The 15,451-nt window shown below is 42.5% G+C and overlaps 1 protein-coding gene across 3 annotated transcripts in view; it reads left to right on the forward strand.

The window, feature by feature from the left end:
* The window catches only part of LOC140200364 (fibroblast growth factor receptor-like 1), a 161,800-nt gene extending 148,633 nt beyond the window's left edge, over positions 1-13,167 (forward strand). For 2 of the 3 annotated variants that reach the window (XM_072263586.1, XM_072263587.1), the window contains exons 4-7: positions 5,614-5,703; positions 8,063-8,332; positions 10,130-10,483; positions 11,567-13,166. In XM_072263586.1, the coding sequence (XP_072119687.1) occupies positions 5,614-5,703; positions 8,063-8,332; positions 10,130-10,483; positions 11,567-11,949 (1,097 nt within the window). In that variant the 3' untranslated portion in view covers positions 11,950-13,166. Of the gene's footprint in view, positions 1-5,613; positions 5,704-8,062; positions 8,333-10,129; positions 10,484-11,566 lie in introns of all 3 variants that reach the window. The other variant, XR_011886610.1, reaches the window with a different exon arrangement.
* Positions 13,168-15,451: the final 2,284 nt, after the last annotated feature.

Here is a 15,451-nt window from a genome sequence, read left to right on the forward strand (position 1 = left end):
AATACTGATACATATGATTTTAGCTTCTCCTTCTCAAACTGCAGGGTGAATTCTATCATATTATGATAGCAGTCTCCTTAGGGTTCCTTTACCTTAATCTCCCTAATCAAATCTGGGTCTTTACATAACCCCAATTCCAGAATTGCCATTCTCCTAGAGGGATCAACCACAATCTGCTCTGGAAAGCCATCTTTGACAGTGATTTCCACATCAACCCCTCTCTATGTAAAATACTTACACCTCAGATAACCTTTACAACCCCTCATCGATTTAAACGTAAGTCCTCTTGTTTTTGATACTCCTAACATGGAAAAAGAAGATTTTTGACTGTCTATCCTTTCTATGTTTGTCAAAATCTAATTGTCTACAACTTAAAAGCTGTTTGTTACAGAAAAGAGCTTTAAGACAGTGCAAGGCTGTGAAAGGTGTTATATAAATGGAGACAGACCCTGACTCATTAAGGCTTGCAAGTTTGTGAGCCAGTTCATTCCCTGCTACATTTTTATCATGCTGTTGGTAGAAGCAGCAAGGTATCTGGCAGGTCAAAGTGTGGTCTCAGAAGAAGAACCTGCCCTATTCACTCCAGGTGCAGAATGGCCAACAAACTCGCGCTCCCAATAATGCGAGCATTTAGGATCAAATGCCTAGTATTTTGTCTTAAGGTCCATAGATCACTTCTTTCTGCTCAGGATGGCAGACTCGTCTGCGTCTTCAGGCTTTCGACTTTGAGAAAATAGCTGTTTTCCATTTAACAATTTTTAAGGTGTCACATTGAAGTGTCTTGACTTTGAAAGTGAGCTGGTAAACAGATTGCGATAGGTATGGACAGGCTGTACTCTCTCTAGGAAACACATGGTTACTCTCATTACATTAGTGCCTCAGTGCTTAACAATCCAGTCAGCAGGATCAGGGGATCAGACACGCAGTTTGCACTCATAGTATAAATGGGCATCAAAATCAAGCAGATTATGAAACAGGTGCCCAGCTCATATTATCTTTCCCTTCAGGCAAGTTAAGTAATAGTTTAATGTTTAATGAAGGATATTTAATGATGCTCCTAAAATGCTCACAGTATTGGGAAAAGTAGGTTGTGTTGTATATTTGCACCTGAAATGAATGGGACAGGTTCTTCCTCGAGACCATTTCCACACCTCGACCTGTACATTCTCATTGTTAAGGATTTCAGATGGATAGGTCATAGTAGTTTTGTAAAAATAAGCTGGGTTCCTATTATCGGCTTGCACTGTAGACCTTTCCATCACTTCAGATACTCTGCCTACCTCATTAAAAATCACTCTATTATTTCATACTAACATGAAAACAACCAGTCAACTCAATTTCAGTTGGAGCATTATGCCCTCATTTATAAGCCTGATACATTCTTTCCCTGGTCTCCCAATCCAGCTTCATTCTTGTACTTTAAACATATCCCATTTGTTTTGCCCTCACTCTGGCTCCCATTTTTTAAATCTTATCCCTACTCTCCTCAAATCTTCCCCTTTCAATTTCTATCATCACATTCAAGAATCTTTTGAAACCCCATCTCTTCATCCAAATCTTCATTCATCATTCCAAAGGCTCACATTACACTCCTTCCTTCCTGTGGCCATTTGCCCACATGAAAGACTCTATTCAGTGACTGATGTTGGTGCCTCTTCAAGTTACCTCTATGCATGAGCAGGGTGCGTGAAAGCTGTTAAGGTCTGGCTCCACCACCAGGTCCAACTCTCATTTACAATTTCTCTAGCCTCCTGTAACCTCTGTTTGGTTCGCAATCTAAGAACAATCCCTAAAACTGGAACTGTAGAAATGCTGGTCACTGAACACAAGTTCACCCTATACACATTGTTCTCCTGCGCTAACACCCGCGCACACAATTCCAGCTGTTTACCTCCCTAACCCTGTCTAAAATGGGGTGATTCCACACTGACAGAGGAGACGCTTCAGATGGCTTCAACAGCATGCATGAATGCACTTGTGCAGATTCCCATGAAGCCATGTTATTTGTTAAAAGCAACCTAATCCCAGGGGAATTCTAGGATGGTGTGTACCCATCAGACAGTCAGAGCCTGCCTTGTCATTCCAGTTGAATACCAACACTTGAGTTGCTATTTGTACTGCGTCAAATGGAGCAAGGTCATTAACCCTTTAAAGGCTGTTGGGCAGCTTTGTATAGCTGAAGATATTCATTATTATTTTTTATAATAACATGTGGAATGTCTTGCCTGCAGCAGGAGTACTGATTTTGAGCATTCTATTGGATAATAACATATATTATACATGCTAATTTGAAACATATGTGAATCTAGCAAGCAAGTGATTTGATTGGAAGGACAAAATCCTGTCTCTCGCCAGTTTCCATCGCAATCATTCATGGCATTAACAAGCATTAAACAATTGCAAAGCACGTTAGAAGTTCACTGTTGTCTGTATGTATGTACTCCAATGCACTCTTGTTAGTTAGGAGCCAGTCAGCCGATTATGAAAATTTGGTTGATAACTCATTTCTAATGGGCTGAGCCATGGAAACAGACAAAAATGATGTAAACACAAACAGAAACAAGGATGAGGAATGATCTGGCGTGAAAAGGATTAAGTAACATATCCCAGGCTCTCTCTGGAGGGCCCTCATGGAAGGAAGTCCCATGGGAGAAAATCTACAGGCCACATTTGACCTATTGAGATGTGGGAAATTGATTAATTTAAAAGATTAGAGCAATTGGAGACAAACATAGTTTATTTTTGATGGGAGAATTTAAATATCTGGTTTAGGAAGAGCAGAACATCTCATTAGTAATGAACACATTAGACTTGAGCACCTTCAAAACTACGAAAGACAAGAAAACAGTTCATGCTATACTCAGTAACAAGTTAGTCTCAACTAAAAACCCGACAGTAAAGCAACATTTATCGAACGCTGATAGTAAAATGTTACCACTCCATGTTACTTTTGAAGAAATGCTAAGATTCTATACTTCACTACAAATAACAGCCATTCAAAACTTTGGTTAGGCTGCATTAGCAGTATTGTGGTCAGTTCTGGTCAGCACATTACAGGAGAAGTCTGGAGGCTTTAAAGAAGATGCAAAGGAGGTTCATCAGGGCACTGCCTGGATGAGAAAGATTTAGCTATAGAGAGAGGTTGGACAGAGTTGGATTGTTTACTCTGGGGTGTCAGAGGCTGAGGGGAGACCTGATGGAAGTTAATAAAATTGAGAAACATATATAAGAGGTAGAGAGTCAGCGTCTCGTTCCCAGGGTAGAATTGTAAAATACCAAAGGACAGTGTTTTAAGGTGAGAGGGGGAAAGTTTAAGGGAGATGTGTGGGAGAAGTTTTTTTACAACGAACAGTTGTAGGTATCTGGAATGCTCTATTGGGCTTAATGGTGGAAGCATATGATAGTGGCGTTTAAGGGGCATTTAGACTTCAAATAAACTTGAAGGGAATGGAGGGATATGGATCCTGTGCAAGCAAAAGGGATAGCTCCATTTAGCACTATAATTGGCACAAATACTGTAGGCCGAAGGGCCTGTTCCAGGTTCTCTATTTTTTAACCTGAAGTGGATAAAGCAGCACGTTGGCTCACACTGTAGTTGGGCAAAATACTGATGAAGGTGAAAAAGGAAAGACCCCCCAAATTTGACAAAGATGGTGAGAGGTAATTCAATAACGACAAAAACAGAAGTGGAAAGAACCTAGAGAGGTATTAAGAAATAACTAAATGGAAGAAGGAAAAAAGAAATAGGTGCCGGAAAATTGAAATATGAAAAGATATTTACCGGAGGTGCAAATAATTAATATTCTATGAGAGCTAGTTAAGAGTTAAGGACTAGATCTCTAAGTATCAGAAATAAATACTGATTTCAAAGTCTGAAATGTCCCAGAACTTCCATTTGTAGACTTAAAGATATTAGGTCAGGATGCTTTGAAAGTTTTCCTGATTTGCAAGTTTCAGTTGAAAACTTACAATTTCAACATTATTTTTAAAATTGGTGTGAGAAAGTAACCAAATAATGATAGGGCACAATGTGTCGTCTGCAATTTATGGAAGCTAATAGAATCTATAAGGACAGAGTGACTGAGCACCTGAAGAAATTTGAGCCATCTAAAGAACCAACAAAGATTAATAAGGAGTAAGCCATGTCCAATAAACCCCAAATAATTTGTTGAGGAAATAACCCAAATGGTAAACAGGGAAATGTCCGTGAGAGACTGATTATAAAGCTTGTACATAAAAGACTGGCATTCATAGAACTGACATTAAGTTATTGAACTAGGTAAGACTGTTGATAAAATGTAACACAGAGTAGAGATGAAAGAACATATTTTAATTGGGAGACGACAATGAAAAGCAAACTTCAGTTTTTCAATAATGTACTCATGATTTTTTTAAGAAAATGGAGAATCACATACATGTTTAGAGATGACACAAAGATTATCAGTGCATGAAGTACTATAAGATTATATACAGGCATTATTGGAGTGAATGAGTAAGCCCAGCTACAGCAACATGGCATGTGTATGTGACATCTTTCAGTTTAGGAGCAAAACAGATAAATCTGAATGTTGAAAAGACAGAAGGTAGCAAATTTGATAAGGCTCCTTATGCAGTGGAACAGACGATCAAAAAGTCAAAGGCTTTTAGCTTTAAGAACAGGAACTATAACAGAGAATCTTTCCACAGCTGAAAAAAAAATAATTAAATCTATCCTAAGTTGCTGTGCACAGTTCTGCACAGTACTTCTCAGTCCAGAAGAAGGGTCCTGGCCCAAGGCATCGACTGTTTATTCTTTTCCATGGATGCTGCCCAACCTGCTGAGTTCCTTCAGTGTTGTGTGTGTGTGCTACTGGCCCAGCACAGACTAACCACCTGAGCTCCACAAGTTAGTTAACCGTGGAGATTGAACACCTTGTATTCTGTGAATCATAAAAAGTTAAAGGGTGATTTGATTAAGGTTTGCAAGGTGTTGAAAGAAATGGATAGGGTAGGGAGAGTGCATTTTCTTAATCAGACCTCATATTTCAATATTGTTTTCTTGAAATGGGAAAATCCAAGAATAATATTTTTTCAAATTAAAATCAGCAGAAAAACTGACTCTGGTTTCCAGAAGAGTTACGAATTAGACAAGGACTAGATTTTCAGAAAAGAAAGTGAAATAAATCATGAGAGGAGCTACAGGAATTATTGGGGCAGCAGGCCTCTTGCAAGGATTAAAGAGCTCTATGCTGGCCAGAACAACTCACACTCGGATAGATCAGTTTTATAATTCAGTGTTGGATTTGTGGTACTTTTGAGGAAGTTGTATCATTTTATATTGGGCCTGCATTTCTGGTACTCAATGGCCTACTTGGAGGTAGGCCAACAAAAATACATCATGGCAACCAGGATCTTTGCAGGACTTTGTAATTACCTGGTCTGCTTGGAATTCTTGCATCAAATAAAAATGTGAGCAATTTATTGAACCACCCAAGGCTGGTAATAGCAGTTAAGTTCCATGGTTAAAATTATTAAGTAAAGCAAAACAAAGAAAATGTTTACCAGGGCAGCCCTTTGGTAGGATAAGACAGTCCGTCCAATTGACATCCATCTTATGTTTTGTTTGCCCCACAGATGACAGCAGCACAGTCAGCAGTGGCCAGCCCCTTCCCGAAGGGTCTCAGTCGGAATCTCCAAACCCAGAGCCGACAGGAAAAGAACTGAGTAGGTATCCACTGAAAAATGGCAGCACCTTTCTGTCCACAGGATGTAGTTCATCTGACTTGTAATGGGGCTTAGCAGATGAGTTGGAAGTTTGTCAACGTAAGGTGTGTGAAGCTGAGGTGACTGAAGAAAAGTTTCAGTTCTGATGGTATTAGGTTTCCTGACTGTGAAGTTCTAAACTCAAACAATGACCTTAAGCCCTATTGGATATTAATAGCCATTGGTACTCTCACTATATGGAGATTTAGCTGTAAACACCCACTCTTCAAAGACTAGTTCACTTCCCTGTTTATTCTCCACAGCAAGGTTAGCTACCAATAACCACCATTCGAGTGGTGGGTCCCCTCTCTCTTTAAGGAGAAGATACTTACAGCTAACAAAGTAGTGTAAAACACCGCTCATTTATTTTCAGTGATACACATTTAAAATCTAAAAACAACAGTTTTAAAACTCATTTAAAATTCACAGAGGATTGCTATCTTAGACATTTCCAAATAACAAAGTATTTCTAAAACACAAAGCATTTCTAAAACAGATTCATTTCTATAAGCTATAAAGATGTACCAATAAGTAGACAAACGAATTGTCCGTTGTAGAATTTGACCCAGGGGAATAGATTCCAGTTCACTCTTTGCTTCTCTATGTTCCTTGCCCCATTCCTAATAAGCCTGCTCTGCTTTCTACATTTACCCAGCTTCTTTCCACTTGGGTGATTTCACACACACACACACACACACACACACACACACACACACACAGATTTCCTCAGATATCCTTTTTACACAAATGGTCTAAAAGCCTTTTGGAGATACAGTTCCCAGCTAGTGCTGTGAAGCTAACTTCTCTGAGTACATAAACATTCCAACTATAGACACATCAGTTGTTGATATGCTAAATGATATTATCCATCTGGTCTGCAAGTTTCCTCAAACTAAACAACTTAGTTAGTTGATCTGTTTTGAAACAAACCAGAATAAATAACCCATTGTCTTATACTGCACACTTAAGCAGCAATAAACAACGTGCAGTTAGTTCCTACAAAAAGAGCATCAGCTACATACAGAGCTTGTTTGCAAAGTTGCTCTATAGACGGTACTTTGTTTTAACTTCAGACTGATTACTGCTTCCCCTTTACATTTTAAGAACTAAAGATTGACTCCAGTTTATGACCAGAAGCTAAACAAAGCAATATTCGTTGGAAGTTTACTTACATCTGTTTTGATCTTACAAGTGGCAGCTGCTGTGTTTAGAAAGTGAGCATAGCAAAATGTGAGACCCAGGCAGTTGCAGATGGTGCCCCAGATCACAGCAGGAAATTGTTTCTGACCTAAGATAAAAATAGCACTTAACATAGAACATAGAAAAATAGTGCAAACCCTTCGGCCCACAATGTTATGCCAACCCTTTAGTTACTCCAGGCATAATCTAACACTTCCCTCACATGTAGCCCACCATTTTTCTTTCATCCTTGTGTCTATCTAAGAGTCTGTAAAATTTCCCCCTTTGTCTACCTCTACCACCACCCTTGACAGCACATTTCATACACCTATCATTCAGCAAAAAGCTTACCTCTCACAATACCCTGGAACATTCCCCCAAGCACTTTAAAAGTTGTGCACCCTCATATTAGCTATTTCTGCCCTGGGAAAAATCTCTAGCTGCCCACTCGATCTATAACCTGTTTTCATCTTGTACAAATCCATCAAGTCACCTCTTATCCTAAAGTGCAAGGGCTGTGGCAAAGTAGATTTGTAGGTCAATAGTGTACCTGTTAGCATTTGAAAGGTTCATTCAAGAGTCTGATCACAGCAGGATAAATGCTGAATTTGAGCCCGGTGTTACAGTATGGGGCTCTCATGCTCTTGCATCTTCTGCCTGAAGGAAAGGGGGCAGAGAAGAGAGAATGGAAGGGCTCCTTCAGTATGTTAGTTGCTTTCCCAATGCAGCAGGAAGTGCAGACAGAGTCATTGGAGGAGTGGCTGGTTTGCGCAAGGTTCACAGCTATGAAATTTCCTGCAGTTTGGGGTACAACAGTTGCAACACCAAACTGTGATGCATCTGGATGGGTGTTCTCCAAGGTTTATCTGTAAAATTTGTTAAGAATCATAGGAGGGGTGCCAAATTTCCTTAGCCTTGTGAGGAAATAGAGGCACTGGTGGCACTTCCTTGGCCTTAGCGCCCATTTGGAGTTGGAGCAACATGAATGATATTTACACCTTGGAACCACCTCCAGCTCAGAACCACTGATGCTTTGTCCACAGCAGCGGGCGAATGCTCAGCGTGGAGGAGGACATGGTTTTGCGTAACGTTCACATGAGTCACGTTGTTGACGCCTCATTTTTCTGCTCCCACCCCACAGTTAAACCCAGGTTCACACAGCCCAGTAAGATGCGCCAGCGAGTGATAGCGCGGCCCGTGGGCAGCTCGGTCCGTCTGAAGTGCACGGCGAGTGGGAACCCTCGCCCTGACATCGTCTGGTGGAAGGACGATCAGCGGATCGCCGAGGACAGGAAGAACAGATGGACCCTCAGCCTGAGGAACCTAAAGCCTGACAGCAGCGGGAAGTACACGTGTCATGTCTTCAACATGGCAGGCGAGATCAACGCCACCTATAAACTCGACGTTGTTGGTAGGTGGCCACTGTGCAGTACCCTATGCTATCCCAACCTGTGCCATAACACTTCACTTCCCTATTCAGACCTACTGATGTACCCTCTCTGTTGGAATGTGAGCATTGCAGCTGCCAGCTTTGGCATGGGTAGATCCCACAAATCACCATGGCCTCGGTGGATGACTGAGGGATGAATGGTGGACAAAGCAAGAGGGAGAATCCCCCCCTCCATCCCACACTTCTTTAAAATGTGGGCTCTGGTCACATACTTGCTCAATCCAAAAATGGATATGGATGAAGTGTGGGCAAATGGGACTAACTTTGATGGGCAACTTTGTTCAGCATAGATGAGATGGGCCGAAGTTCCTGTTTCTGTGCTGTAACTATCCAAAATCAGAAACTTCCAGCAATGCAGCTCCCTCTCAATACTGCACCGAAAACCAGCATGGATTTTATGTCAAAATCTAAAGGTCGGGATTGCATTCCATAATGTTCCAATAATTCTGCCAACTCCAATGAATTGAAGAGACACTTGGGAGATAAAAGGGGTAGGTTTTTCATAGAAAAAAAAGTATAAAGCAGGAATCGCTTGTAGAGACAGCTCCAGGGAATATGATTAAGGTGGTGAATGCTGTTGGTTAGGTGAAGGAAGATGGCTTGCAGGTTAGTTGGGAGAGTGGAGTTGGAAGAGTTGAAGGCTTGGATGATTACGTTACACAGGAGGAAGACCCTCATGATTGTTGGGAGGGATCTGCAAACAGGGATGTAGATGCTAACGTGTTGTGGGGTGGAGAGTTATTTTAACCAAGGAGAGTCACACATACACACAGTAACCAATTTATGAGGTACCTCCTGTACTTAATAAAGTGACCCCTGAGTGTATGTTCATGGACCTCTGCTGCTGTAGCTCATCCTGTTTTGCATTCAGAGATGCACTTCTGCACTGTTGTAACGTGTGGTTATTTGAGTTACTGTCACCTTCCTGTCAGCTTGAACCAGTCTGGCCATTCTCCTCTGACCTCTTTCATTAACAAAGTGTTTTCACTCACAGAATTGCTACTCACTGGATGTTTATAGTTTCTCGCTCCTTTCTCTGTAAACTCTAGAGACTGTTGTATGTGAAAATCCCAGAAGATCGGCAGTTTCTGAGATATTCAAACCACCCTGTCTGGCACCAACAATCATTCCACTGTCAAAGTCACTTAGATTAGATTTCTTCCCCATTCTGATGTTTGGTCTGATCAACAACTGAACCTCTTGACCATGTTTGCATGCTTTTAAGCATTCAGTTGCTGCCTAATGATTGGTTGATTAGATATTTGCATTAATGAGCAGGTGTGCAGGTGTACCCAATAATGTGGCCATTGAGGGTAAGGATGAGAGGCAGGAAAAATAGATGTTTCCACAATATCTGAAGAAATTTAATTGGGCATTCCACCTGAACTCCCACCAGTGCTCACCTCTGGAGAAGGAAAAGACCTATCACATAGAACTGAGGGCGAGTATCAATGATAACACATCCTTATCAAACTGCCTTAAAACTTCTCTAAACTGAGTCCACTTTCTGTAGATATAATTGGAATGATCAAACTAGACCAACTGTCCAGTTGCTCCATCGAGATTGCCCAGCCTCATTTATGGTTGGAACACAGTTATGACTCATTCCCCATTCACCCATCTATCACCAGCATTGGCATCTGGTGAGAAAGGAAGAATATTTTCAAAGAAGTATGGCTAATAACGGAAAGAAAAGCTCTGGAACATTTCTTTCATTCAATTCCATTACTCATACCATTTAACATCCTTTTCCTACAGAGCGAACAAGATCCAAGCCTGTTTTAACTGGCACTCATCCAGTCAACACAACGGTGGAGTACGGAGGTACAACCTCTTTCCAGTGTAAGGTGCGGAGCGACGTGAAGCCAGTTGTCCAGTGGCTAAAGCGGGTGGAGTACGGGACTGAGAACAAGTACAACTCCACCATCGAGGTCGGGGGGCAGAGGTTTGTGGTGCTGCCAGCAGGCGACGTCTGGTCCCGCCCAGACGGGTCATACCTCAACAAGCTGCTGATCGCGCGGGCAACTGAAGACCACTCGGGGATGTACATCTGCCTGGGTGCCAACACCATGGGCTACAGTTTTCGAAGCGCCTTCCTCACTGTGCTCCCAGGTCGGTCACTGATCAGAATTAGAATCAGGTTTAATACCATCGGCATATATTGTGAAATTTTTCGTTATGCGGCAGCAGTACAGTGCAGTACATAATAGTGGAGAAAAAACTGTGAATTACATTAAGTATTAAATAGTTAAATAAATAGCTATAAAATAAAAAAATTAAAAAGTAGTGAGGTAGTGTTCATGGGTTCAATGTCCATTCAGAAATCAGAGGGGAAGAAACTGTTACTGAGTAGTTGAGTGTGTGCCTTCAGGCTCTTGTACCTCCTTTCTGATGGTGGTAATGAAAACACTGCACGTGTGATGGGTGATGGGTGTCCTTAGTGATGGATGCCACCTTTTTGAGGCATCACTCTTTGAAGATGACAGCTCATCCCTAAGGTTTACAGTAGGGGACAAATTCAAGGCCTAAGATTTAGCTCTGGGAGACAAAGCCACTGTCCTTATTCTAATCAACTTTCGCAACGAGTTCCTATACAGGTATCCTCAGTACGTAGTTGGGGATTCCGTCTTCTGTAAGGATTTCAAACAGGATTGTAACAAGAGTTGACAGCATCACCCTTTAGGCAGCATCCTCTCCAGATTTGTATCAATGTTGTAACAACATTCGAATGACAGAGAAGCCATCCCCACTAGTCAGGCAGATTACTAGCACAAATGCAAGGCATTCAATATTTGCCCCATTCTGGTAAAATTTGGCAAAGTAATTCAAAGTTTGCTCAGTGTGGCACATGGGCTTCAGGTGTGTGTAAACAGTACAGGAACTGTGTCAAAGGAACTTTGCCCGACTTGAAATGATCTGATGGAATGATACGGGGTGGGCGGGAGGTGGGGGAGGGGGGTTCCCATTCTATACAGAAGCTATCTTACACCTGAGAACTAACTACTGAACGCCTTTCACCATGATCACCCTCAATAGGACACTAGCAAAAATTATAAGAATCCAACCTATTAGGAGTATTAGGAGGTATAAGATCTTTCTTCAACTGTTCCACTAAGTAAATTCTGCTCTCTATTTTGTGAATGCTCCGGTAACTACTGTTGTTTTTCTGTTCCGTGTCATTGGTGATTGTCACAGATCCCAAAATTGAGAAGACAACTACCTCTTCGCGTGCCGCCAGTGGATTACCGTGGCCGGTTATTATTGGAATTCCCGCTGGTGCCATTTTCATCTCTGGCACAATTTTACTCTGGTTTTGCCAGACAAGAAGACACGGATCAGACCCACCACAGCACCGGCACCAGCGAGACTGTATGGTCCTGGACAAAGACTGCGCGCCCATCGCGACCCCAGACTTCGCAGTGGCCTCTCAGCCCCACCTGCTGGTTCAAACCTCTGCCATGGTGCCCACTGTCACCCCTAAAGTGTACCCGAAGATCTACATGGACTTCCACACCCACACCCATGCACATACAGAGGGCAAGATCCACCAGCATCAACACTTCCACTACCAGTGCTAGCTACAAAGCTCTCAATCCTGGCAACCCAGGCCTCTTGTTAAAAAATGCCAAAGGACTCATGGTACGTTGACTTAAAACTCAAATGCCACCAGCATATTTCTAACAGTAATGTGAACACCCCAGAAGCAACCTGGTTTCCTCACTTGAAGAAGGCCAGAAAGAAACCTCCTGGCTCCAAGGGCTCTGAGCGATCAGGCCACTATGTGAGAGGTGGCTACTGTGAGAGCCTGGACTGATTGAACTTCTGCATGGTGCGTTTATTTGGTCTGGTTATCCTGTTACTCTGTGTTCCCAATGCCCCTGAAACTGAAAGGACACGATTGCTGCATGTCCACTCACTATCTGAAGAGTCTGGTTTGTATTTGTTGAGTGAGGTGTCCAGAAAAAAAACTAACATGTAAACTAGGCTGTGAAAAGTCTGACATTCTTGGGATGCTCAGCGTAGCTGAAATTTGTCTCTTAAGAGTCAGTGACAGATTTGCTTGCTAAGGCTTCTGATAGACTGTCGTCATCAACAGAATTAAATAAATAAGTCACAACCAGAGCCACCATCTTATCTGCCCCACATCCTGTATCAAGCACTCAACTAGTCATCTTTAGTGCAGAAGTAACAACCCTAACAGTGTAGGATACGCTGGGCTCGAAACCTAATCTCTTTATTCTCCACAGTTTCACAAAGCCCAAGTTTCTTGGAGAGTCTCATCCTCCGCTGTTCTTCATGAAGCAAGGATTCTGATGAAGCAAATGCCCATTTCTGCTTTTCCTTCCAAGACTGCCGGCTCCCGTTGTACAATACGGATTTGAAGTAGATCAGCTATGGACAAGGATGGGGGATGGTCAGCGCCAGACTAAAAATCTAAACCAAGGCTGGTTTGTTGAAGCCAAAACCATTGTTTTCAGGCACACATCCAGACAGCTCTGCACTGAGAAATGCAAATGTGTGTCTGTATTATATACACAACAGTATGAGGTAAAAAGACAAACATTATGCACAAAGGATGTCATTGGATGATATTTTCTCATCAAAATATTTATGAGAATTCAAATAATTTTATTAAAAAATAGGGAAAAAAGGATTGTCTTTATGTGGTGACTTGTTTGTTCTGCACACTCTCAGTATGGGTGGCTTCAGCTTAGCTGTTGAATACACCTGCAACTCTGCGGATGTCTGATCAACGGGCAGTGGGGGAGAATGTCGATCCACTCAGCTGAGCTCAATTCCGGCTCTGCCGCCAGTGGGCGATGGGGGGGTGGGGGGAGTAATCTGTCTGGAAGCATCACCTCTGAGTAGCTCACACACACTTTTTGGGCAATCCCCTATGGACCCAGTATGGAAACCTTGTGCCTTGTACTTGCTAGAATTTACAAGGATGAGGGAGGATCACATTGAAACCTTTCAAATGTTGAAAAGTGTAGACAGAGAAGATGTGGAGAGGATGTTTCCCATGGTGGGGGAGTCTAGGACAAGAGGGCACAGCCTCAGGATAGAGGGGCATCCATTTAAAACAGAGATGCGGAGAAATTTCTTTAGCCAGAGGGTGATGAATTTGTGGAATTTGTTGCCACATGCAGCTGTGAAGGCCAGGTCATTGGGTGAATTTAAGGCAGATATTGATAGGTTCTTGATTGGACATGGCATCAAAGGTTACAATGAGAAGGCTGGGAAGTGGGGCTGAGGAGGGGAAATGAAGGATCAGCAATGATTGAATGGAGGAGCAGATTCGATGGGCCAAATGGCCTAATTTTTCTCCTATGTCTTATGGTCGTATGATGTTGTGGGGATGAGAAACTTGGAGAGTGGGAAAGGTTGGAGGACTACTCGCAAAGGTTCAAAAGCTCATTTTAATAACAAAGCATGTATACAGTATACAACCTGAAATTCGTACTCTTCACAGACATCCACGGAACAAGAAACCCCATAGAAAGAATGATAAAAACTTTGAAGCTCCAAAGCCCGCCTTCACACAAGCAACAGCAGAAGTGTCAGCTCCCCCCAATCTGTGTCAGCAGAAGCACTGACAACCTCCCCCCCCCCCGATGTCCACACTACACAAGCAACAGCAGAAAGCCTAAAGCACCCAAGCCCTTGATCCAGAGTCCATCAAAAACCACCGTCGATAACCCAGCTCTTCGGTATCTCAAACCGGCTCTGTCTCCCAGCAAGGGAGAGAGGGGTAGCTACAAGGGAGAGAGGGGTAGCTCTCCTGCAATGAGAGCAGAGACCAGCAACTTATTGTTCCAGCATTACAATTTTCTGCATCACTTCTTCAAGCCCATTGTCTCAAGAACCGATAGGCTCTCTCTCTCCATCAAAGTGAGGGGGGGTACAGGGGCCTTCCTCCGACAGCAGTCGGTGATTAGCAAACACATCGCCTGTTGTCTTGAAACCAAAATACCATTTGAACCCAATATGTGAGATGCGTTAGCCAAGACGTTCTTTTCTCCAGGATATAAACTCCCCTTGGGGACTTAGAACATTTAGCCCCCCACTTCAAAGCCAGCTCCTAATCTATAATGCACAATGAGAGTGCTGAACAATACTCCCACCAGTCACCACCTCAATGGGGAATGAGAAGCAACGGTAAATGCTGGCCTTCTTAGAAAGTAGAAGAATACAGCAAACGTCTTGTCATGTCAAAATATAAATTATCTGGATAGTGATGCAAGTAGCACACTGAGTGCCCAGGAAGTTTCAATGCTCTCTCTCAACCAGCAGCCCCCACCCTCCCCCCTTCATTAAGTCTAATTAATGCCTGAGTGGCATGGCCGATGTGGAATGTTCTCCCCCTTGGTGGTGGGATTAGAACGGAGATGAGGAGGGAAAATGTGGGGACAGGTTCTAGTACAGCCTTCAAATGGGAAATAGATGAATACAGTTTCTAGTGAGGAAAATTTGTCAGGCTACAAGAAAAGAAGTGGAGATCAAGCCTGTGAAGTGTGTACTGTATATGATGGGCCAAGCAGTCGGTAACTTTGCTGTAACCATTCTATGATTCTAATAAGAGAGACACTTCTGGATGACATGATATCCCACCCCTGTACCCCGCATTAAATAGGATTTCCACTTTGTTTTTTGGCTCATGCAGCCACAGTTTCCCACTATTAGATCTTGTTGACATGTTTTTGCCTTTATGATCACACTAACAGTAATGAAGGCATTAGTAATGGGGCCACACACACATCATTACACAGAAAAGTATTTGCATTTTTATAACAACTTCCACAGCCTCTGGTGAGGCACAAAAGCATTTCAGTAGATGAAATGTTTTGTCCCTGATCCAATGCAGGAAATATGGCAGAAAATTTATAGACAGCAAGCAAACACAAACAACAGTCACAAGACATCATAGGAGTGTTTAATCCTTGAACCACAATTTACATTAAAGTGTAGACATCTGAATCTGGCTCTAAATGCTAACATTCTACTGCACTGAATGGTGTATAGAGAGCTCGCCCAGTGGACCATTTGGTTAGTGGCACAGACCGATGTGGAACTGAGCCC

Source organism: Mobula birostris, chromosome 7 (genome assembly GCF_030028105.1).
Source record: "Mobula birostris isolate sMobBir1 chromosome 7, sMobBir1.hap1, whole genome shotgun sequence".
In the NCBI taxonomy this organism is placed as follows: domain Eukaryota; kingdom Metazoa; phylum Chordata; class Chondrichthyes; order Myliobatiformes; family Myliobatidae; genus Mobula; species Mobula birostris.